The sequence below is a fragment of the Odontomachus brunneus genome, unplaced genomic scaffold (genome assembly GCF_010583005.1).
Source record: "Odontomachus brunneus isolate Ranch 3 - 2012 unplaced genomic scaffold, Obru_v1 Obru_scaffold_072, whole genome shotgun sequence".
NCBI classification, from domain to species: Eukaryota; Metazoa; Arthropoda; class Insecta; order Hymenoptera; family Formicidae; genus Odontomachus; species Odontomachus brunneus.
Window position 1 is genome coordinate 267191 of NW_022639522.1, and position 18869 is coordinate 286059.

The 18869-nt window shown below is 39.5% G+C and overlaps 1 protein-coding gene across 7 annotated transcripts in view; it reads left to right on the forward strand.

Moving 5' to 3' along the window:
• Positions 1 to 13106, forward strand: part of LOC116846935 (nucleobindin-2) — a 22664-nt gene extending 9558 nt beyond the window's left edge. The window contains exons 1-12 of one of the 7 annotated variants that reach the window (XM_032821354.1): positions 7686 to 7830; positions 8642 to 8697; positions 8793 to 8919; positions 9004 to 9111; positions 9386 to 9607; positions 9706 to 9811; positions 9944 to 10020; positions 10091 to 10193; positions 10333 to 10513; positions 10622 to 10778; positions 11752 to 11799; positions 11916 to 13106. In XM_032821354.1, the coding sequence (XP_032677245.1) occupies positions 8797 to 8919; positions 9004 to 9111; positions 9386 to 9607; positions 9706 to 9811; positions 9944 to 10020; positions 10091 to 10193; positions 10333 to 10513; positions 10622 to 10778; positions 11752 to 11799; positions 11916 to 12404 (1614 nt within the window). In that variant the 5' untranslated portion in view covers positions 7686 to 7830; positions 8642 to 8697; positions 8793 to 8796 and the 3' untranslated portion in view covers positions 12405 to 13106. Of the gene's footprint in view, positions 1 to 6882; positions 7174 to 7670; positions 7831 to 8641; positions 8698 to 8792; positions 8920 to 9003; positions 9112 to 9385; positions 9608 to 9705; positions 9812 to 9943; positions 10021 to 10090; positions 10194 to 10332; positions 10514 to 10621; positions 10779 to 11751; positions 11800 to 11915 lie in introns of those variants that run through there. The other 6 variants (XM_032821349.1, XM_032821350.1, XM_032821352.1 and 3 more) reach the window with 6 other exon arrangements.
• Positions 13107 to 18869: the final 5763 nt, after the last annotated feature.

The window sequence follows — 18869 nt, forward strand, 5'->3', positions numbered from 1 at the left end:
AGAGAGAGAGAGAGAGAGAGAGAGAGAGAGAGAGAGAGAGAGAGAGAGAGAGAGAGAATCTTCCGAGCAACGACGCAGCGATTCTCCAATTAACGATACGCATTCCGAAATTATCTTGAACATCCGGCTGACCTTTCGCGTCGTCGGCCGACTTTCCTCGCCGTTCGCCGCGACAAGCGGAAAATCGAAAGCTACGTGTGACATTTGGAAAGCGTCAACGTCGCGTTTCGCGACAGCCGTTCCACGTTTCGCGGTTTACATCGGCCGATTGGCAAAAAAAAAAAAAAAGAAAGAAGGAGAAAAAGAAATCCGGCGCGCGATAGCGAATCGGTCGACGGGAGAGAAAGAGAGAAAAAGGGAGCGAGAGAGCTAGTCGATAATCATTCTCACTCGATAGTATACATTCCGAAACTCGCCGATATCCGGCTGACCTTTCTCGCGTCGACGCGCCTCGCGCGGTACCCAGGTGTGAAATTATTCCACGCCGGCTGATAGGTAGAATAGAAGGCGACTTCTACGGGGGGAAGAAACGAGCGCGGATCGCCGATTGCGTTATCGCAATATCGAAAGGGGAGCGATCGCGAAGGACTCACGGCCGGACTCGCAAACCTCGAGCTCGAATCGAGAGAGAAAGAATCCAGGTTCTCATTCGGAAGGTATCGGTATCACCACGCTCGGCGATACTCGCGGGTACACGAGGAGCTTGCAGAGATACAGAACAGAGACTTTCGGAGACATATGAAATTGTCACATTTGAAATATGAAAATGTTTGTTTTTATTTAAGGATAATGTGAGAAGAATGTGGAATTCGATGCCTTGTTTTTCCTTATCCAAGGACGCAATAAGAAGGACAAACAGAGGAGAGGCAAAGAAGACTCATTCTCATATCTCATTCTCCGTTTCTGTCCCCATTAACAAAGAATTCGGCATTCTGAGTGCGACTGTCGGGTCGCGTATCGCTTATTAATCTTTACCTAGATTATTCGACGATAAGACGGCCGAGAATGAACGATGACTGGCACAATTCCGCTCGGTGACACACCACGAGAACTCGAGTCTATCGGCACGTCCGTTCTTCTGGGAACCAAACGAGGGAGAGCCATCCGGGTTCCGCGAAAAAAGTACAAGCCCGGTACAAGACAACCGCGAGATATGGCGGAAGCGGCTAAATGCTTAAACGCTCGAAAGCCAGGCTTAAATGCCGCTGATTGCAGTAGGAGGGAAATGAGAGGTTGCACGATGGACTCCGTAATTCCGTATGTCCATTCTTGAAGGCGGCAGTCAGCGACGGCACTCTGGTACTCTAGTATCGGAGACTCGTCGCACACTCGTCGCACACTCGTCGCGCAGAGGAGGATCCTCTCGCCGTGAGATGCTGTCGATGCCTGGCCGCGTATTTAGCACCAATAATGGTCACACGATCTCTCATCATCGATCTCACGTCATCCGTATGATCGCATTGACGGGGTGACGATCAGGATCGGACGTTTGTGTTTGACGCCAAACGGCGGCGGCGAGAGAATGTGTTATCAAAAGCGCTCTCTGAGACTGCTCTTTGAGACTGCAACGCCCGAAAGCGTGACCATGCGATTCTCCGTTCGCGACAATAACAAAAATATATAATTTCAAAGGTGATTAACGTCATCTGTTGGGAAGTTTTACCTGAAAACATCTCTTGATGGCAAAAAGCTCTTCAACGAGCGTAGCGCCGAGGGTGACTCTCGGGACAGGTGTCCGCGCGAGAGTTTTGTTTTTCAAAGGAGATCCTCGAGTGAGGCTTTCGAGCCTAATTTACATTTAGTCTTCGTAGTCGCTGTGGACTACACATGGAAAAACGAAACGGTCTCTAAGTCTTGGAGAGGATGACAGAAATATAATTTAGGAAAGACAATATTAAGTATACGCGTGCATAATATGTGTCTTGAATTTTTCGTCGATGTTAAAAGGAAAGAGTGAAGACAAGAAGGAGCTGGAGAAAGGAAACTGAGAAAGGTCTACGAAGAAACACGAGAAGAATGATGCGACAATTATCCCAAGAATAATCCCTAGTATTATCTCTAGAGTTATCTCTCGAACAAGATAAGGTCGGATGAATCCTTTCGTGAGAAAACGAGGAAAAATACTTAAGGCACTGACGAATACAACGAAAATTATCTGCGGGGTCAAGCAAGCCGCAAAGAGCAATGCAGAGAGCATCGCGTCTGATTATGATCGCGCCGTGGAGAAAGTCAAAAGTAAAGTAAAAGTAAAACCGACGACACGGAACACCATATGAAGCGAATGAATAAGCGAGCGAGTGGACGAAGATACTGTACATGAGAATCGATACGTCACGTTTGTAACATTCGAAAGTTACCGGTCGATCGGTCGTTCGTGTAGTTGGCGATGTCGATACATCGATTGCAACGTATGACACAGATACGTTAAGGAGAACACATTGTAGTTACACATTGCTCTCGTGTATACGAATCTCACCTTGTGCAACATTGAAGATGTGCTAAAATATTAGTGGAAGATTCGCGAAATGCCTGTGTGAGATTCAGCGTATCCGACGTGTGGCCCCGATTCAAAGTACTTCATTTTAAACTAGTTCTGGATGATACAATCGTAGGCCGACACAAAGGTCTGGTAAAGAGAAAAAGAAAAATAATTAAAAGGTTTATAATTCACATGCGATACGGCTAATGCCACATTCGGCCAACGTCGGCGTATATTGGCGGAATCGCGTGAAGCCGGCTATCAACGAATCATGCACGGAAAAAAAAGTTTGATTGAATTAATGAAATATCTGGTGAAGTATTAACGAACCAGGTTTCCAGTTGAAGTTACCAGAATTCTGTTTAAGAATTAATCAGAAATCTTGTTAATTTGAATACAGAATTCTGGTGACTACAATTGAGATTCTGGTTCGTTCATATTTCATCAAACATTTTGTTAATGCAGACAAATTTTTTTTCCCAGACGAGTCCCGAACCACGAAGCGGGTTCTCCCCCGACGAATTTCGTCGGCGGTCCATAATTACTCGCCACGCTCACGCGCGCGCGCCTTCATTCATTAGAAGGGAGAGATATACGCGGCGTTATAGCGACCGCGCGCGCATCGTGTGCACCCACCTTCCTTCCCGATCTCATATTTCCCGATGAATTCCGCGAACGAAACGAGTAACGGTAAAAAAACGTGAGGACCCTCCTCGCGGCGGGTCCTCGACAGGACACGGCGTTCCCGCGCGGTAGGTGGTCCGCTGGTGGAGGGATGGACCGTGCGGGCCACATCGGCTCGATTCCTCTCGGGAGCGCGTACCCGAAAGACGACGTGGAGGAGAAGGGAGAAACGGACTGCAGGGCTACAGGGGATGAGCGGTAGGAGCAGAAAGCGAGAGAGGGAGAGAGAGAACGAGGTAGAATTCCGCTTTGTATGACGAGTACTCGCCGCGCCGGCTGGGATCGCGTGCATTTCCGGTGACTATGCAGTTTTCGCGGGAGTTGGAGCTAAAAGGGAGCGACGTACCGCGGGAAAAGACAAAAGAAGCGAAATTGGGCGCCCGGGTGGCTAGCGAGCGAGACGGAGAGAGGCCAAGGGGAGAGAGAGGAGAGGTTAGAGATATAGAGGGACGTCAGGTATACGAAGGTCGTTAGCTCGAAGAAAAATTAGCCGTTTGTCGGAGCCCTGCCCCGCGGAGATGGGTCAATCAGATACGAAAACACTTGTCCAGGCCCGGCCATTGTGGCCGGCAGGGTAACAGGAGACTACAAAAGATTGTAGACACAGGTATACCGTCCTAATGACCGTCCAAAAGAATTCAAACCTCGGCCGGGAAGCCTTGGTGGGGTGGCTTCCACGTCTGCGCGATCGCCCGATCCAGCGCTCGTGTCATGTCGCTCTCGGAACGTGGAAAGCGCGTGTGATCTCTTCGGCGTTCGTCTTGTCACCGAAACACTGATGGGGGGTCGGTCGATCTAATAAAAACGGGGCGGTACAGCATAGTTGCACAATCAATCGAGCGTTTCGTCATCGGGAAAATGTGTCTTTTCGCAACGAGATCCCGGTTATGAAGCCTTGTATTTTCTCAGTAAGCAAAATGTTAGTGATATATCAGCAGATTAACAGCAAATTTAATCAGAATTCTGCAATAGATATGGCTATTTGTGTTCACGCATCAAGTTCAAGCTGTGTCAACAGAGTGCCTTCTAACTTAACATGACAGCAGATTGGCAGCAGAAATCGTGCCGGATCTGCGGTGCGTTCCATTTAAATTCATTTAAATGGTCGTGGAATTACAGATTGTGCTCGGTTTCTGCCGTCAATCTGCCATCGTATTAGCAGATCCTGTATCTTTGCTAGCGGTCTGCTGACAAAAATCTTTAACAGACAATGGCAAAATAATCTTCTGCAGATTTGATTATCTGCGTTCGTAGTTCGTAGATAATTGAAAAGGAGAATCAGTACAGGTATTATTATTAGAATAATGCTTAAAATGCGGTGTTTTAGAATTCCTCGACGCTCCTGTGCTAATTTGTGGAAATGCGATAAATCCTAGCCTTCGAGAGAGACACTACGCTCCAAAAGATTGGTCTCGAAAATTTGTACGGCATCCTATCGCCGATACTATCGGCGCGATCAGTATCTCGGGTAACAACGCGTTAATTAGGAGACTCTTACCTCGAGATATGTGTAGACAAATCTCTCTTTCGCCCCCTTCTTTCGATAATATAATTTATGATTCGAAATTATGCGACGAAGCGCGAGCACCGTCGGCGTCGTGGGGCGGACGGTTTAAATCCCGATCGGAAGTCAAGGATATCGTCGCGATTTCAGCGGATCGTGGTTCTGAGTGTCTCTGCCGGCGCGGCACGGGTGTTCCGAGACTTCGGCTTGGTGTAAAGTGAAGAATCGTGTCCAGGTTTCGATCGGTCAGAGGCGTGGTCGTAAACTTTAGTGCCCACTCGTATATATACTCGAAGACCACTTTGCTCTGTCGGCGTGTTCGTTCGCCATCGATGCCGTCATGGGGCACTTTCTTTCCTCTTTCTTCTACTCTTCTTTCCTTCTGCCTCTCGCTCTCTTTCTCTCTCTCTCCCTCCACCTCTCTCTCTCTGTTTCTTTTCTGTCTCTGTCTTTCTTCTTCGCGCGCTTGTTCTCTTTCCGGTTTCCAGGGCGAGAAACACCGGGAACCTACTTGCCGTCCAAATCAAGATAGAGCAGCCGGCCATAAAACGTAAATGGGGTTATTGGCCCGAGCCTTTAAGCCCGGTAATAGATTTTCACTTTGCCGCGGCCGCGTTTGAACGTGTCGCTTTTGCCTTTTTGTTTCTCGATCGTGATTTAGCCGGCTCGATCGCGAATTTTACGGTCGACCTTACGACGTCACGTTAAACGCCCCTCGATTGTTCCCTTTGCAATCGAGTAGAGAGAAAGAAAAGAAAGGGAGGCGGTGAGAGAACTGTTTGCTTTGCTCATGATTAATTGGCCCGGGGGAAATTCCCCCGGCGGATCTTGTTTCGCCGAAAGAAGAAACGGACCGACGTTATTTGCGGGCGGTTATCTTTTCGCGATCGAAGTCAAAGAGTCGAGCCTGATAAGTTTGCGCTAACTTTAGATTAGATCTCGGCGTGGTAGGTGGATAGTCATCATTGACTGTTAGTCGGTTTATTTGTACGGCTTGCACGTCCGCGAATATGTCTGGCACTCGGCCAGTGTAACTATCCAGCCGTGAATCGAAACAACCATAATTATCTGTGTTACGCGCCGTACGATAAGCTTACACACGTTGCACGGTTAAACAATGTTTAGAATACGCTTAAATTACGCGCTCGATCGCACAGAGATACCGATCTAAGGCTTCTCCGAACAAAATTACGCAGTCCGTCCGTACACACAGAAAAATATCATTCTATTGCTACGAAAAGCGATTGTTTACTTTTTTTTCTTTTAAGTAACTTTTAACGAAGAATATTTTCTTGATAATAGTCTTACAATATGCTTATCACAACTTTTAGAAAGACTCGTCATACATTCAAAGAAAAATTTATTCTCTCTATATTATACAACTTTATCGAAGAAAAAGTTGGTTTGACTCTATGTAAATAGATAAATTTTTTTAGTTTAATAATCTTGATTGAAATGCTAATCTTCCAAACTTCTTAGAATTTAGAATATATTTTGAATTAATTCGATGCTTATGATGAACTTAAGAGAGACTTGCGGATACATAAACTTATGAAATACAAGCAACATTTATTCGAATGCAGTATGTATTTTTCTATGTATACATACGGCCGACCCGTCGATACGAGAACAAGGAGCTTACCTCTATTTGTTATCGAATTAACTATAGAATCTCGCTGAAACATTCAAGGGAGCTGGATTTGCATACCAGCTAAACAAGCTACGGTTTTACGCGCTGCATTACGAAAGGCCTCGCCTCTACGACCTGATAAGGAGAAAAAGAGGAAAGACGCTTCTAAATAATTCATCCTCGATTTAAATATTTTAAATGTATAACTACTTAACGCAGAATGCCGAGGAAGGATTTCTCATTCATACTGCGTCTCTTTCACTGTGTCGAGGCACGTATTCGCCATTAAACAGATCCCTTTTATTGAACACGTGCTGGAAAAGTCAGCGGCGTCGTGTAGCACTCTGCTCGCTGCGCGAACAGTCGCGTCCCACCGAGAACTGTCATTTCGACGGACGGAACAGCTGGCGTCATCTAGCGTGCACGCGTAGCCGTTCGTTCACGCCGCCGGCATTCATTCACGTGCTCCCTTTAATCGTACACGTGCCCATTCAGGACGAAAGAGTGCAAAGCGAACGTGGCCGTCTCTCTTTGGAGGGCGCCACGTGCTCTTTGTTCCGCTCGCTCCGCTTCACCGTCTTGACAATCCATCAGTAGTGCCATTTGGCCGCGTTTGCGCTTGGATTGTGGGTGTTGTCTGTCCATCGTCGTCAGACGTCTCCGTCAACGCTAGATCACTCCAATGCGCAGCCGGCTGTTTGACGGCCACATCGTTTTTTAAACATTGGGCCATGATATCTCAACGTGCTTCGATGTAAGTTGCCGACCGCTTGAGTTTACCTGTCGTCCGCGAGAACTCTCGGACACGACTGTGTCTTCTGTCGCGAGAGACGTGTGATATCGTGATTTCGAGCCGCGAGGATGAAAAAGTGAAAGGTTAGACGTGGTATTAATAGTCACAGTGCAAGGATATCCGACGTGTTCGACTTGAAGTGTTCAGGTTGTATTCCGGAATGTGCTGACAGTATTGAAAATCTATACTTCATGTTGGTTCACACTTGGAACTCTTTTTTTTTTGTCGCAAAAAAACGTTTCTAAAAGTGGCTTATAGCCAATCACAAGACTTCTGAGCAACTTGTAGCGATAAAAGAGAGTTCAGAATATAGACTATTGTATGTATCATAGATCTTTATTATTATCAGTACATTTTGAAGTGCAGCCTTCGATATGCCAAAGACTCTGATAGTCGATAGATAGACTCAGATAGACTCTCTGATAGTCGAGTGCGCAAGTCTGCCACTCGAACTCATTATTCTAGGGAAATACTGGTCTACTCTGGAATCCACATTGTCAATTAATTTGAGCCTAGTTGCTCTCGCGCGGAAACTTTCACTCTCTCACTTTTCCACTCTGCTCGTCACGCAGCCTTGATCGCGTTTACACGCTCTTGCCGCGTCTTCGCACTTCTATCTGGTTGCGTTGTCAATTTCATTGAGTATTGCATGAGACTGTGACGTTACTCTTTGGGACATATGTACCGTATATTTCAAGAAACAGATGTTTCTATTGTAAAAAATTAACAAAGGTGTAGAGGTAATTTGATGAATCGTAATTGTTCTACGTACTAATCATGCTATTCAAGTAGTACAAGAGAGAATTTAGATACAGCATTTAAATGACGTGTTTCAAAATGTCTTAACAAGTATTCGAGGATATTATGATTCAGTAAAAATTATATTCTGTCAACAGATCTTGTTATATTTCTACTAGCGTGCTCTCAACGAACATTTATAGCTGACACTGCACAAGATTTGTTTCTGTAGATTTGGTTACCTATATATCCAGAATTATATTAGAATATCTTAGCACTTCACTGAGTATATTTCACAATATTAACATTAAGATTGGAACAAGAACCTTGGTAAAGATAAGACTTGTTAGCATGACGTGTTATCAGAGTTGGTGAAACGTCATGCTGAAAATTATTGCGTTTCTGCTGTTGAGCTTAATGACCAATTCTACTACGATTGCACTTATAATATTCTTTATATCTCGCATTTCTGAACATTTCTGAAGGCTTATTTATGGCCAGACATAAGTTAATTGCTATTTACGTCATTTGTAGCATTTTATAATTTTTCACTGTTGAGTGCAATTAGCCGCGACCTTTCTGATATGAGAGTATCGCGTATGCATGACGCCACTTGTACAACACATGTGGTTACCCAAATTCCGTTAAGTTATTTAATGGAAATGAGTAGATAATGTCGAAAGCTTTTAGTAAAATATGCCGATAATGCCACGTCAGCAAGGAAACATTTTTACTTCAAGATTATCATTAATTTATTTGTGATCAATCATCGTCAGTCAAGATATTTTATCAAGTAAAATATTTTACATACAGCAGCAGATAGGACAAAGACTAAATATATTTTAGTCAAACTAAATACACACATTCAGGTGATATGTGTTACTTTGTTTCCGCTTTATATTAAAAAATTTTATGTATTTTTTATTATTTTCCTCACAATTTCTTTTCCTTTTTTTGATTACAGAAAGATGCAGCACCTTGTACCGTTACTCTTGGCAATTTTAGTAATACAAACATCGGTCGCGCCGCCCGTCTCGCAAAACAAAATTGAAGTCGAGACCAAGAAAGATGAGGTTGAGGATTCGGAATTAGTAAGATATTTTTAGATAGATTCCTTATACGAGTATAACATCATTTCGTGATATTGCTGCAAAAGTTTGTTTCTTTATTTGTAGGAGAATGTTATGGAATATCACAGGTACCTGAAAGAAGTGATTCAAGCTTTGGAAAGTGATGTGGAGTTTCGTGAAAAGTTGGAGAAGGCCAACGAACGCGAAATACGCGTAAGTGTAATTTTCAAAATAATATTCAGTTATAGATATCCTGAGATAATTCTGGAAACGCACAAGACGTCCTAGGACTTGTCAAAGCATTCTGTATGCATACAGGATAATTCTGGGATGTATTGTGCTATATTGAATATAATTTAGTCTTTTGTAGAATTCTTTTTCTTATAGTAACGACATTTTCGAATGTTATAAAATTAAGTATTTATCCTAAACTTTTGTGTGTATGTGAGTGCAACCTCCAATTTTCAATAAATATTTTCGTACGTAGTCAGGCGAGATAGCACACGAACTGCAGTTTGTGAACCATAAGGTCAGAACAAAGCTGGACGAGTTGAAACGAGAAGAATTGGAGAGGCTAAGGCATCTTGCTACCAAAGAATATAATCTGATGAACGGCTTAGATATGGGTCATTTGAAGATAGCAGAGCATTTGGATCACTCCAATACGCATACATTCGAGATAGACGATTTAAAAAAATTGATCGCAAAGGTAGGACATCTGGACGTTTAGAAACTCTTAAAAAATTCTATACAGGCTTTATTCCGTTTAATAAAGATATATTTTAAATTCTTACTAAAATGTTGCAGACTACGCGAGACTTGGCCGAGGCTGATAAACGAAGACGCGAGGAGTTTAAAGAGTACGAGATGCAGAAGAAGTTTAAGGAGGAGCAAAAGATGAAGGGTAATACCGGTAACAGAACATGATACTTCTATACTTATTTATTAATATGCGAAGTGGTGTCATTTATGACAAAATGTAATGAATGATTAAAGTGTTTACATGATTGTTGGCTCTTAACTTAACAAATTTCATTCTTGAAAGGTATGAAGGAGGAGGAAAGGAAGAAATATGAGGAGGAGTTAGAAGCGTTGAAGAAGAAGCATAAGGATCACCAACCTGTAAGTTGGCAAATGGATATGTGTAGATAATTTTCTTTTATACTTCATCTAACAAATAATATGTTTATAGTTTCATCACCCTGGTAGTAAGCAACAATTGGAAGAAGTATGGGAGAAACAAGATCACATGGAGAATCAAGACTTTAATCCCAAGACATTCTTTTATCTTCACGGTATGTATGAGATCTTATTATCTTTATCATTATTATTATTATATTATATTATTATAAAAGGTGTATATATATATATATATATATATATATATATATATATATATATATTTATTTATGCATATCATTTAAATTCTTCCAGATCTGGATGGTAATGGTTTTTGGGATCAAGACGAAGTGAAAGCTCTGTTCTTAAAGGAATTAGATAAAGTTTACAGCGAAGGCGCTCCTGAGGACGATATTTACGAAAGACGCGAGGAAATGGAAAGAATGAGGGAGCATGTGTTCAACGAGGCTGACCTTAATCACGATGGTCTTATAAGGTATATGTTTCAACGAATTATCAGAAATTCAGTATTATTTATGTTCATCAATTTATAAAGTTGCTCGTAAGAAAGGAACATGTTACTAACATTTTATTTTTATTACAGTTACCAGGAATTTTTAGAACAGACGAAAAAACCTGATTTCCAAAAAGACGAAGGATGGCAAGGACTGGACGAGGAGCAGATTTACTCTCAACAAGAGTACGAAGCTTACGAGAGACGTAGGCAAGAGGAGGTACAGAAGATGGTCGCCAAGGGAATGGTGAGTATTTGATCATATATTGCGAGTGCATTAAAAGACAAATAGATAAGTAAGTCATAAATGTAGTTGTGTGCTGTAGTAATTATTCACAACATTAAATCCCCGCATATCTATATATCAAGTGATTTGATTTTGTATATTATTATTGTATATAGACTTTAAATATGTATTCGAACAATTTTATTTTCCGCTTTCGTATACATTCATTCGACAGCATGCTCGAAATGAACTTAGAGAATGTTCTATTTCTTTTTTTCTTTTTCTCAATTAAATCGATTTTTTTCGTATATATTTCAATATATGCGTGATTATAATTAGCACGACATGTGTATACAAGCGCCCGTTAATGACGATTTTGTGCGTATAGTTGCGCCATTGCTATCGCCATCGGCCGTTTAACTCTTTGAAGCACACATTTTTCCTTCCATTTTTTTTTTTATAGAACTTGATATTCGGAAGCGCTAATTATGAATCTAAAGTCAGAATTAAAAAATGTTTCAAATTTAAGATGACGGATATAATATAGAGGACTAAAATTGCAAAAAAAATTATGTAGTCCTCCATATCTGCAATTTTGTATCTGCAATCTTGTGAATTTAAAAAATTTTTTAAGTCTGACTTCAGATTCGTAATTAACATCCCTAAAAATCCCCCAAATGACAAGTTTTACAAAAAAGAAGTGAAAAGAAAATGAAATGTATGCTTTAAAGGGTTAAATTTTCATACTTTTGAGCCGCTATATTTAGCTAACCTTCGCAAATTCCAAAATTTTGACATCAGATTCGGAATCAGCAGATCAAAATACATAAAGGTGCGAACTTTTAAGGAAATTGGAAAAAGTATTACTTTTTTTTTTACATTTCGGGAGATATAACATATATATGTTACACCATGCTTCAAAGGATTAAGACATGCTGTCTGTAGTGATTAGGATAATTAACATAGCTTGTGCACTTTCTGTTGTTGTTGTTAGTTGCCACCACCCCCTGACAATGCACATCTACCCGTCCGGCACGAACAGGTGAGTAAAGGCAAAATTTTCAAAACCGCGAGACACGCATCTTGCGAATTCGAGTTCTTTATTGAACACGCGATACTGTCTCTTCTCGATGTACTAATTCAATCGTTGTTTCGCAGTTCCCGCCGCAATACCAAGACTCCATGCATCAGCAGCAGTATCCGGGACATGCAGCGGCGCAACAACCGATTGGTCATGTACCACCGCCGCAATACCAGGGTCAAGTTCCACCCTATCAGGCTCCGGTTCCGCAACAGCATTACCAGGGCCAAGTATCGCAACAACAACAATATCAAGCGCACCCGCCACAATATCAAGCGCAAATGCCACATCAACAGCAATTCCAAGCTCCACAGGATCATCAACAATACCAAACCCAACCACAGCAAGTTCAACAACAATTCCAGGGCCAGCCTCCGCAGGTCCAACAAGCGCAACAACAACAGCAACAGACACAGAACGAAGTGCCACAAAATATTCAGAATAACGTCTCGCCGAATAATCCAGGAGTTGCATCAGACAGCCAACAACAAAGTCCACAGGTCGCATCGAATTCCGCTCAGCAACAACCAAATCCAAATAGTATACCGAATGTACACAAAGAGTAGAAACTCGCTACCAAATGGTAAAATTATTATCTTTTAGCTAGTTTCTTCGTAAAATATAATCTGATCTGAATCTAACGTAAAAGTATCGAACTAATCGAAATAAGTTCAATAACTCAGTTTAAAGAGATTATATGCAATTTTTCTTATAAATTTAAATTAAAAATTTTCAATTTAAGAAAAATTTAATTTTGAATATACAAGTTTAGCAATTTTGTATATCAATCATTATGTTCTAAATGCTAATATTTGAAATTTTCAAGAAAATTGAGATATGATAGCATTTATATTATGATTTTAGACTATGTATTCTTTTTAGCATAAAAATACACCAAATTTATATTAAGCACATTTAAGATATATTCCTAGGATAAGATATATTCCTGGAATATCATCAAAATCACTTTAAAAATTTGTTCTAACATTAGTAATAGGGACGGATGATGTTTGACAATGATGAATCAATGTTTGATTCTTTTAAGTTAAATGGTCAATTATATTTTCAATATTTATAGAATTAATGAAATTTTATGATAGTTTCTTAATTGTTATCAAATGGCAATGCCATAATGTCAAATACATAAAATAAAATGATAAAATGACAAATAGAATACAATTAAACTGTCCATAATGAAATGTGTAGCGCCCGTTGTCATGCAATTTTATTACAATAAACTTTCTGGATATATGGTTTTTGTCTATATATACCTTATTAGAATTATTTTGATCCGTTCTATTTTGTATTCAACAGTAACAATATATATGATTTATTTTAGAATAAACAAATTCTTGAAATTAAAAATTAAACATTAAAAGCTCAAATTATTTTATCATGAAAAATAAGCACAGTCAAACAAGATGCTTTATTTATAAAAATAATAGTAAGAAAATAATTTGAGAAGCATTTTATAATTTTTTGATTATTACAATTCTGTGCAGTTAATATAATGTAACCAGAAAAAAGTCAGTATTTTGCCTATATAGTATTCATCTATTATTTAAAATTATTAATTTGATGTATATGTACATATTTATTAAGTAATTGTAATCGTTAAAATTATCGTACATTATATGACAAGCACTGACATGACTATATTTTTACTAACAGTTTTTTGCGCGCGCGCGCCAATTTCTTTATATATATTTTTTTCTATAAATAGATCTTATAAATAGATCTTATAAATAGATTCTATAAATAGATCTTATATATACGTAAATATGTATGAGCATATAATGTTTCCAATATTCGTATTTTGTTAAAAATATACTTTGATGCTTTTTGATAGATACTAACCTATTTGTATGTACAGTAGATGATTGATTTCCGATGGAGATTTCAAATGACCCACTATTGTGAATAGAAGCGTTTTCACCATTACGTGGTAAGATAAAAGGACGTCTGACTTCCCGTTTAGTAGCACTACTGTAAAAAGCTAAGGTGCGTCCGACTCATTATTTAGTTATACCATGTTTTCATTCGTTTATTTGAATATATAGGGTGTACAAAAAGGAGTATTAGGTGAAAGTGCTAATACAGGATTCACACCGCATCCGATGTCCGACGTACGACGTCCGATATCCAATAAAAGAATAGCTTTCCAATGGAGAATTGAATCCTCTATTAGAAAGCTGTTCTCCTATTGGATATCGGACATCGTACGTCGGACATTGAACGCGGCGTGAATTCTGCATAAGCCTATATCCTGCTTAACCCTAACTATGATTGCGTTCCGTTTCGCGCGTTAAGGGCCGTGGCACACAAAAAAACTTAAGCAGTAAGACGTAAACAGTAAGCAAATCGACCAATCATATTAAGAATCGTCTAATCGTAAGGTCGCTATATTTATGAATACTTGATCGCAATTGGTCAATTCTTACGTTACGTCTTATGGTTACTGTTACAAAAAGTGTGTGTGGCCAGCTTTATACGCGCATTGCTTACAATATACGTAACACGAACTATAGATAAATGCGCGCATATGTGTGAAACGGAACGCGGCCCATGTTTTCAATTTCACGTTCTGGAAAGTGGCGTCTCCTAGTGGAGACTTCAGAACTAGTAATGGCTCCTGCACACAAGACGCGGTAATGCTTGCCGCGCGGCGAGATTTGTATGTACTTGACCGGAAAAAAAACTCCGGTTGGAAAACTATTCTTTTAAATCGTTTGTATTTCGTATGAAGAGTTTTGAAGTGCAATTGAAAAGATTTGTGCGTCATTTTATTACTTGTAATTAATTGTTCTTTTTTGGACCATGTATTTAGTCGGAAATAATGACCGGAGGTAAATTAAATAAAGATTCGGTATGGTATCGTTTGTATTTCATATGAAGAGTTATGAAGTATCATTAAAAAGGTTTGTAAATCATCCAGATAATTTTAATTAAATATAAAAAAATATTAAAAAATCATATATTTGGCCGAAATATCGATCTCAAGCGTTGCTGTAGAAGTCAGACACGATCTGTGTACTATCTAGTATTTCAATACTCATGGTTCATTTTCGGATAATTATGTATAATAAGGCCTTTTTCGAATTTTGATATTTTTTTGCAGCTTTTTTGGTAAAAATATTTATTTTAACTCCAATATTAATAATTAATCGGGGGAGTCCGAAAAATATACAAATATACAATATATTGTTTTAACTTTTTTTTTAGTTTTTTTTTTACTTGTCGAACGTTGCTGCTTTCCCACAATTTAAATAAGTTACTGATCTTTTAATCACATTATGTAACTGCAATATCGAACGACTAGTGGGGGACTGCGCCCCCCGCACCCCCCCCCAAAACTAATCTAACCAAACCCAACCCAACATTAACCGTTAATCATTGTTTATTAAAGTGTTCAACTTTTTTTCTTAATAATTTTTTAATAAACAATGACTAACGGCTAATGTGACGATAGATTAGGTTAGGTTAGTCCAGTACCGCGTCCTGTGTGCAGGAGCCATAACGTCACATAGAATAACGGGTCTAATAATTCTTTTAGACTCCTTATTTGCTTGTCCAACGCTCGGCTAGCGTTGATTTTATTTTATGAGAAGTGTTGCTAATTCAGGAAATTTTCTTCGCGACAAGAAACCTTAGAATCTCTGCACAAGAACATCCATAACATGTTAAGTTTATGGATTTCTTTATGCGTTGACTTAAGTTTAAATTTACGTACACGTATAGCTATTGTATTGTCAATACTTAACATAACATGTTACGGATTGCTTGTGCATGTGCATTGGCTTTTATGCATAAAAGAATTAGCGGCCTTCTATTGAACATCGTATTGTCAAAGAGAAGCATGAGAGCGGCCATCAATCTGATTTCTATGGACGTAAGAATATGTGGACGCAGCGCAAAGTGCGATTACAGACGAGGGGCTGTGAAGCCCAAGGGGTGAGAGGATTATATCGTCGCGGCCATCATGGTGTCGGAGGTTTGTATTTATTGTCTGTGTATAAAAACAGCGACCGTCGCCATCATGGTATGTCAACTCCATTAGAATACATACAATCATTCCCTTCACCCCTTGGGCTCCACCCCCGCGACAATATGCTTCATCCATATATTTTTACGTCTATGCTGATTTCAGTGGCCAGAGCTAGACGCATTTTTAAGACACCACCTAACGTAAAGTGTGCCTTTATTATATTCGTTAGGCGCATTTTCGCGGTAATAATGATAAAATGCGCCTGGTTTATGCCCGTTGTACTTCCGTACAATGATAGTAAGTTAGAAAAGTCCAATCGCTCTATTCTTGTCTCACCACTGATGAGTGGACCGCGCAACGTAGGTACGAAGCGAGCTAGCGGCGATATTATCGCAAAGCTAGATCATCTCTCATCAGTCTTGTCTTTCTTACGGATATTATCACATGATTGTTGAGCATATATTATTATCACTGACATTTAATATTCGAATATTATTACTTCTTTATTCGGTTATTATTTAATTTATTTGGTTATTATTTAATTATTTAATTATTTGGTTATTATTTAATTATTGCTATTACGCGTAGGAAAGCAACTATAAAATAATATTCTCGAGTAATAAATGGTAGTGATAATAATACCTAATTGACAATTGTATGATAACATTCACGTGTGGATAATAACTGAATAACGATGATCGAATAATCCCCAGACAGCACAAATGTCCAAAATCGAGTCATAAGACGTCTTTAAAACATCTTTAAGACAATACCTTATGAACTTGTTTTTGGACATTGTGCTGTCTGGGTTGGTACCAGAACTCTCAGTTTTGTTACATTAGCAGCACGCTGGCAGCGCGGTGGGGGAACTTACACAAGCGAGCGCCCGTGTTCGTGAGGTTCACGGCCACGGGCGCTCGCTTGTGTGAGTTCTCCTACCACGCTGTCAGCGTACTGCTAATGTAACAAACTGAGAGCTCTGGTCGGTACCTACACAGCAGAAATGTCCAAAATATATCACAGGGATATCCTAAAGATATATTTAGTATCTTCAAGATATCCCTATGTATTTCAGACATTCCTGCTGTGTAGGTAATAACAATACATAACAATAATTGGGCAACAGCGATAATAACTGATTAAAGACGAGGTAAAGAAATTGTCGTAACGGCACGCCCAAGTTGCTTTTCTATGCGTACTAGCAATAATTAAATAATAACGGAATAAATTAAATAAGAACTGAATAAAGAAGTAATATACTCGAATACTAAATAAGTGATAATAATAGGCAGTGATAATAATATCTGCTCGACAATCGTGTGATAATATTCGCGATAATAACGAAATAACGATGATCGAATAATAGGTAATAACAATACCTGAGCAACGGCTTTAACAAAAACTCTAAGCTCCACAAAGGCTACGTAAACGGACGGTCGTAACGGCTCGCTCGTGCCGCTGACTGAGAGGCGCTGGAGGGGGGAGAGGGGTGCGCGACCGGTCATATAAACACGCGTGCGCGAGCACGTGCCCGAGCGCCATAACGCTATCAGCCATCGAGGCGAGCGTATCGTGGTTGCCTGATATTATTTTCTAAATTATTTCGCGCCAATTTTTAATTCCGCATTTTGACTTCGCCACAATTAAGACAATAATTAACATAAATTGAGACGCGTAGCAGGTGTTGTGAGTTTTACCGCAGCGGGTAATTACCGCGTTTTATTTATTTTTTTACTTATTAGATAGAGAAACGTCGCGATCGAGTTCCTCAATGCCGATCAAAAATATTTATCATCATCCATTTATTATTCGAGTATTATTATTTCTTTATTCGGTTATCATTTAACTATTTTTATTACGTATTGGGAAGCAACTCGAGCGTGCCGTTACAATGATTTCTTTACGTTGTTTTGCTGTCGTGTTTGTAATTAATTGATATTACCGGACATTATTATACGGTTATCGATCAGACATTATTATCATCATCTATTAATTAATCGAGTATTATTACTTCTTTATTCGGCTTTAATTATTTTTTATTACGCATTGGGAACGAACTCGAATGTGCCGTTACAATTTCTTTTCACTGTCTTGCTGTCGCGTATAACTATTTGATATTAATTTATTAAATTACTAGTTGAAACTAAATTAAATTAAATTTTTGTCACAGAGATCTAATAGAGAAAACGCAGTCACGCGGTTCTAGGGGATGCCGCGCCGGAGGATTCGGCTCGAGCCTGGCAGAGTTGGCGCGAAGGTGAATTTCACTGATTTAAACTCGTAATTAGAAATCCAATAAAATTGGAAATTCTCTTGTCTGGCATCAAGTTCCTTAATTTCTCCATTGTCGTGTGTAATACTAAATTAAATCTGCTTTCTGTTGCAGAGACGAAGCAGACAACCAGCCGACTCTTAGGGGCTGCTGCGCCGGAGAATCCGGCTCGGGCCAAGCGGGGTTAGCTCGAAGGTTAGCTTCTCTAATTAGCATTTGTAATTATAAATCCAATTTAGATTAATAATTCTCTTGCTCGAAATCAAGATAATTTGAATCGAGTCAAAGATCACGTTAAATCGTAATTACACGCAGGGAGAATTTTTTCCTGAGTAACATCACCACTTAAAAAATGCTGATTTGTTCTAATTAAAAGATTTATTTGAAACGTTGAGAAAAAGGAGAGTATAGAATATTCTAAATGCATCCCGAAAAATTCTCCCAGCGTGAAAAATATCGCGTGCTTATTTTTTTTTAAATATTGCAAACTTCTTCACTCAAACCAACATTATTGCACGAATCTAATCGGCGAAACATTTTTCTGTTCTAGAAACGAAAGCAGAACGTGGCTACCTTGATCGGCGGGTCGGTGAGTCAAACAAGATAAAAAAATTGGTGATAAAAAGACAAAAAGTCTTTCCATGTAATGCATGTTTATGAATCAATGCGATTTACTTTGCTGTGGTATAGTGTGTGTATGTGCCGTCCAATAAAGCACACTGTTCGAAACAATTGAAAAATCGTTTTTACAAATAATAATATTAGTAATAATGC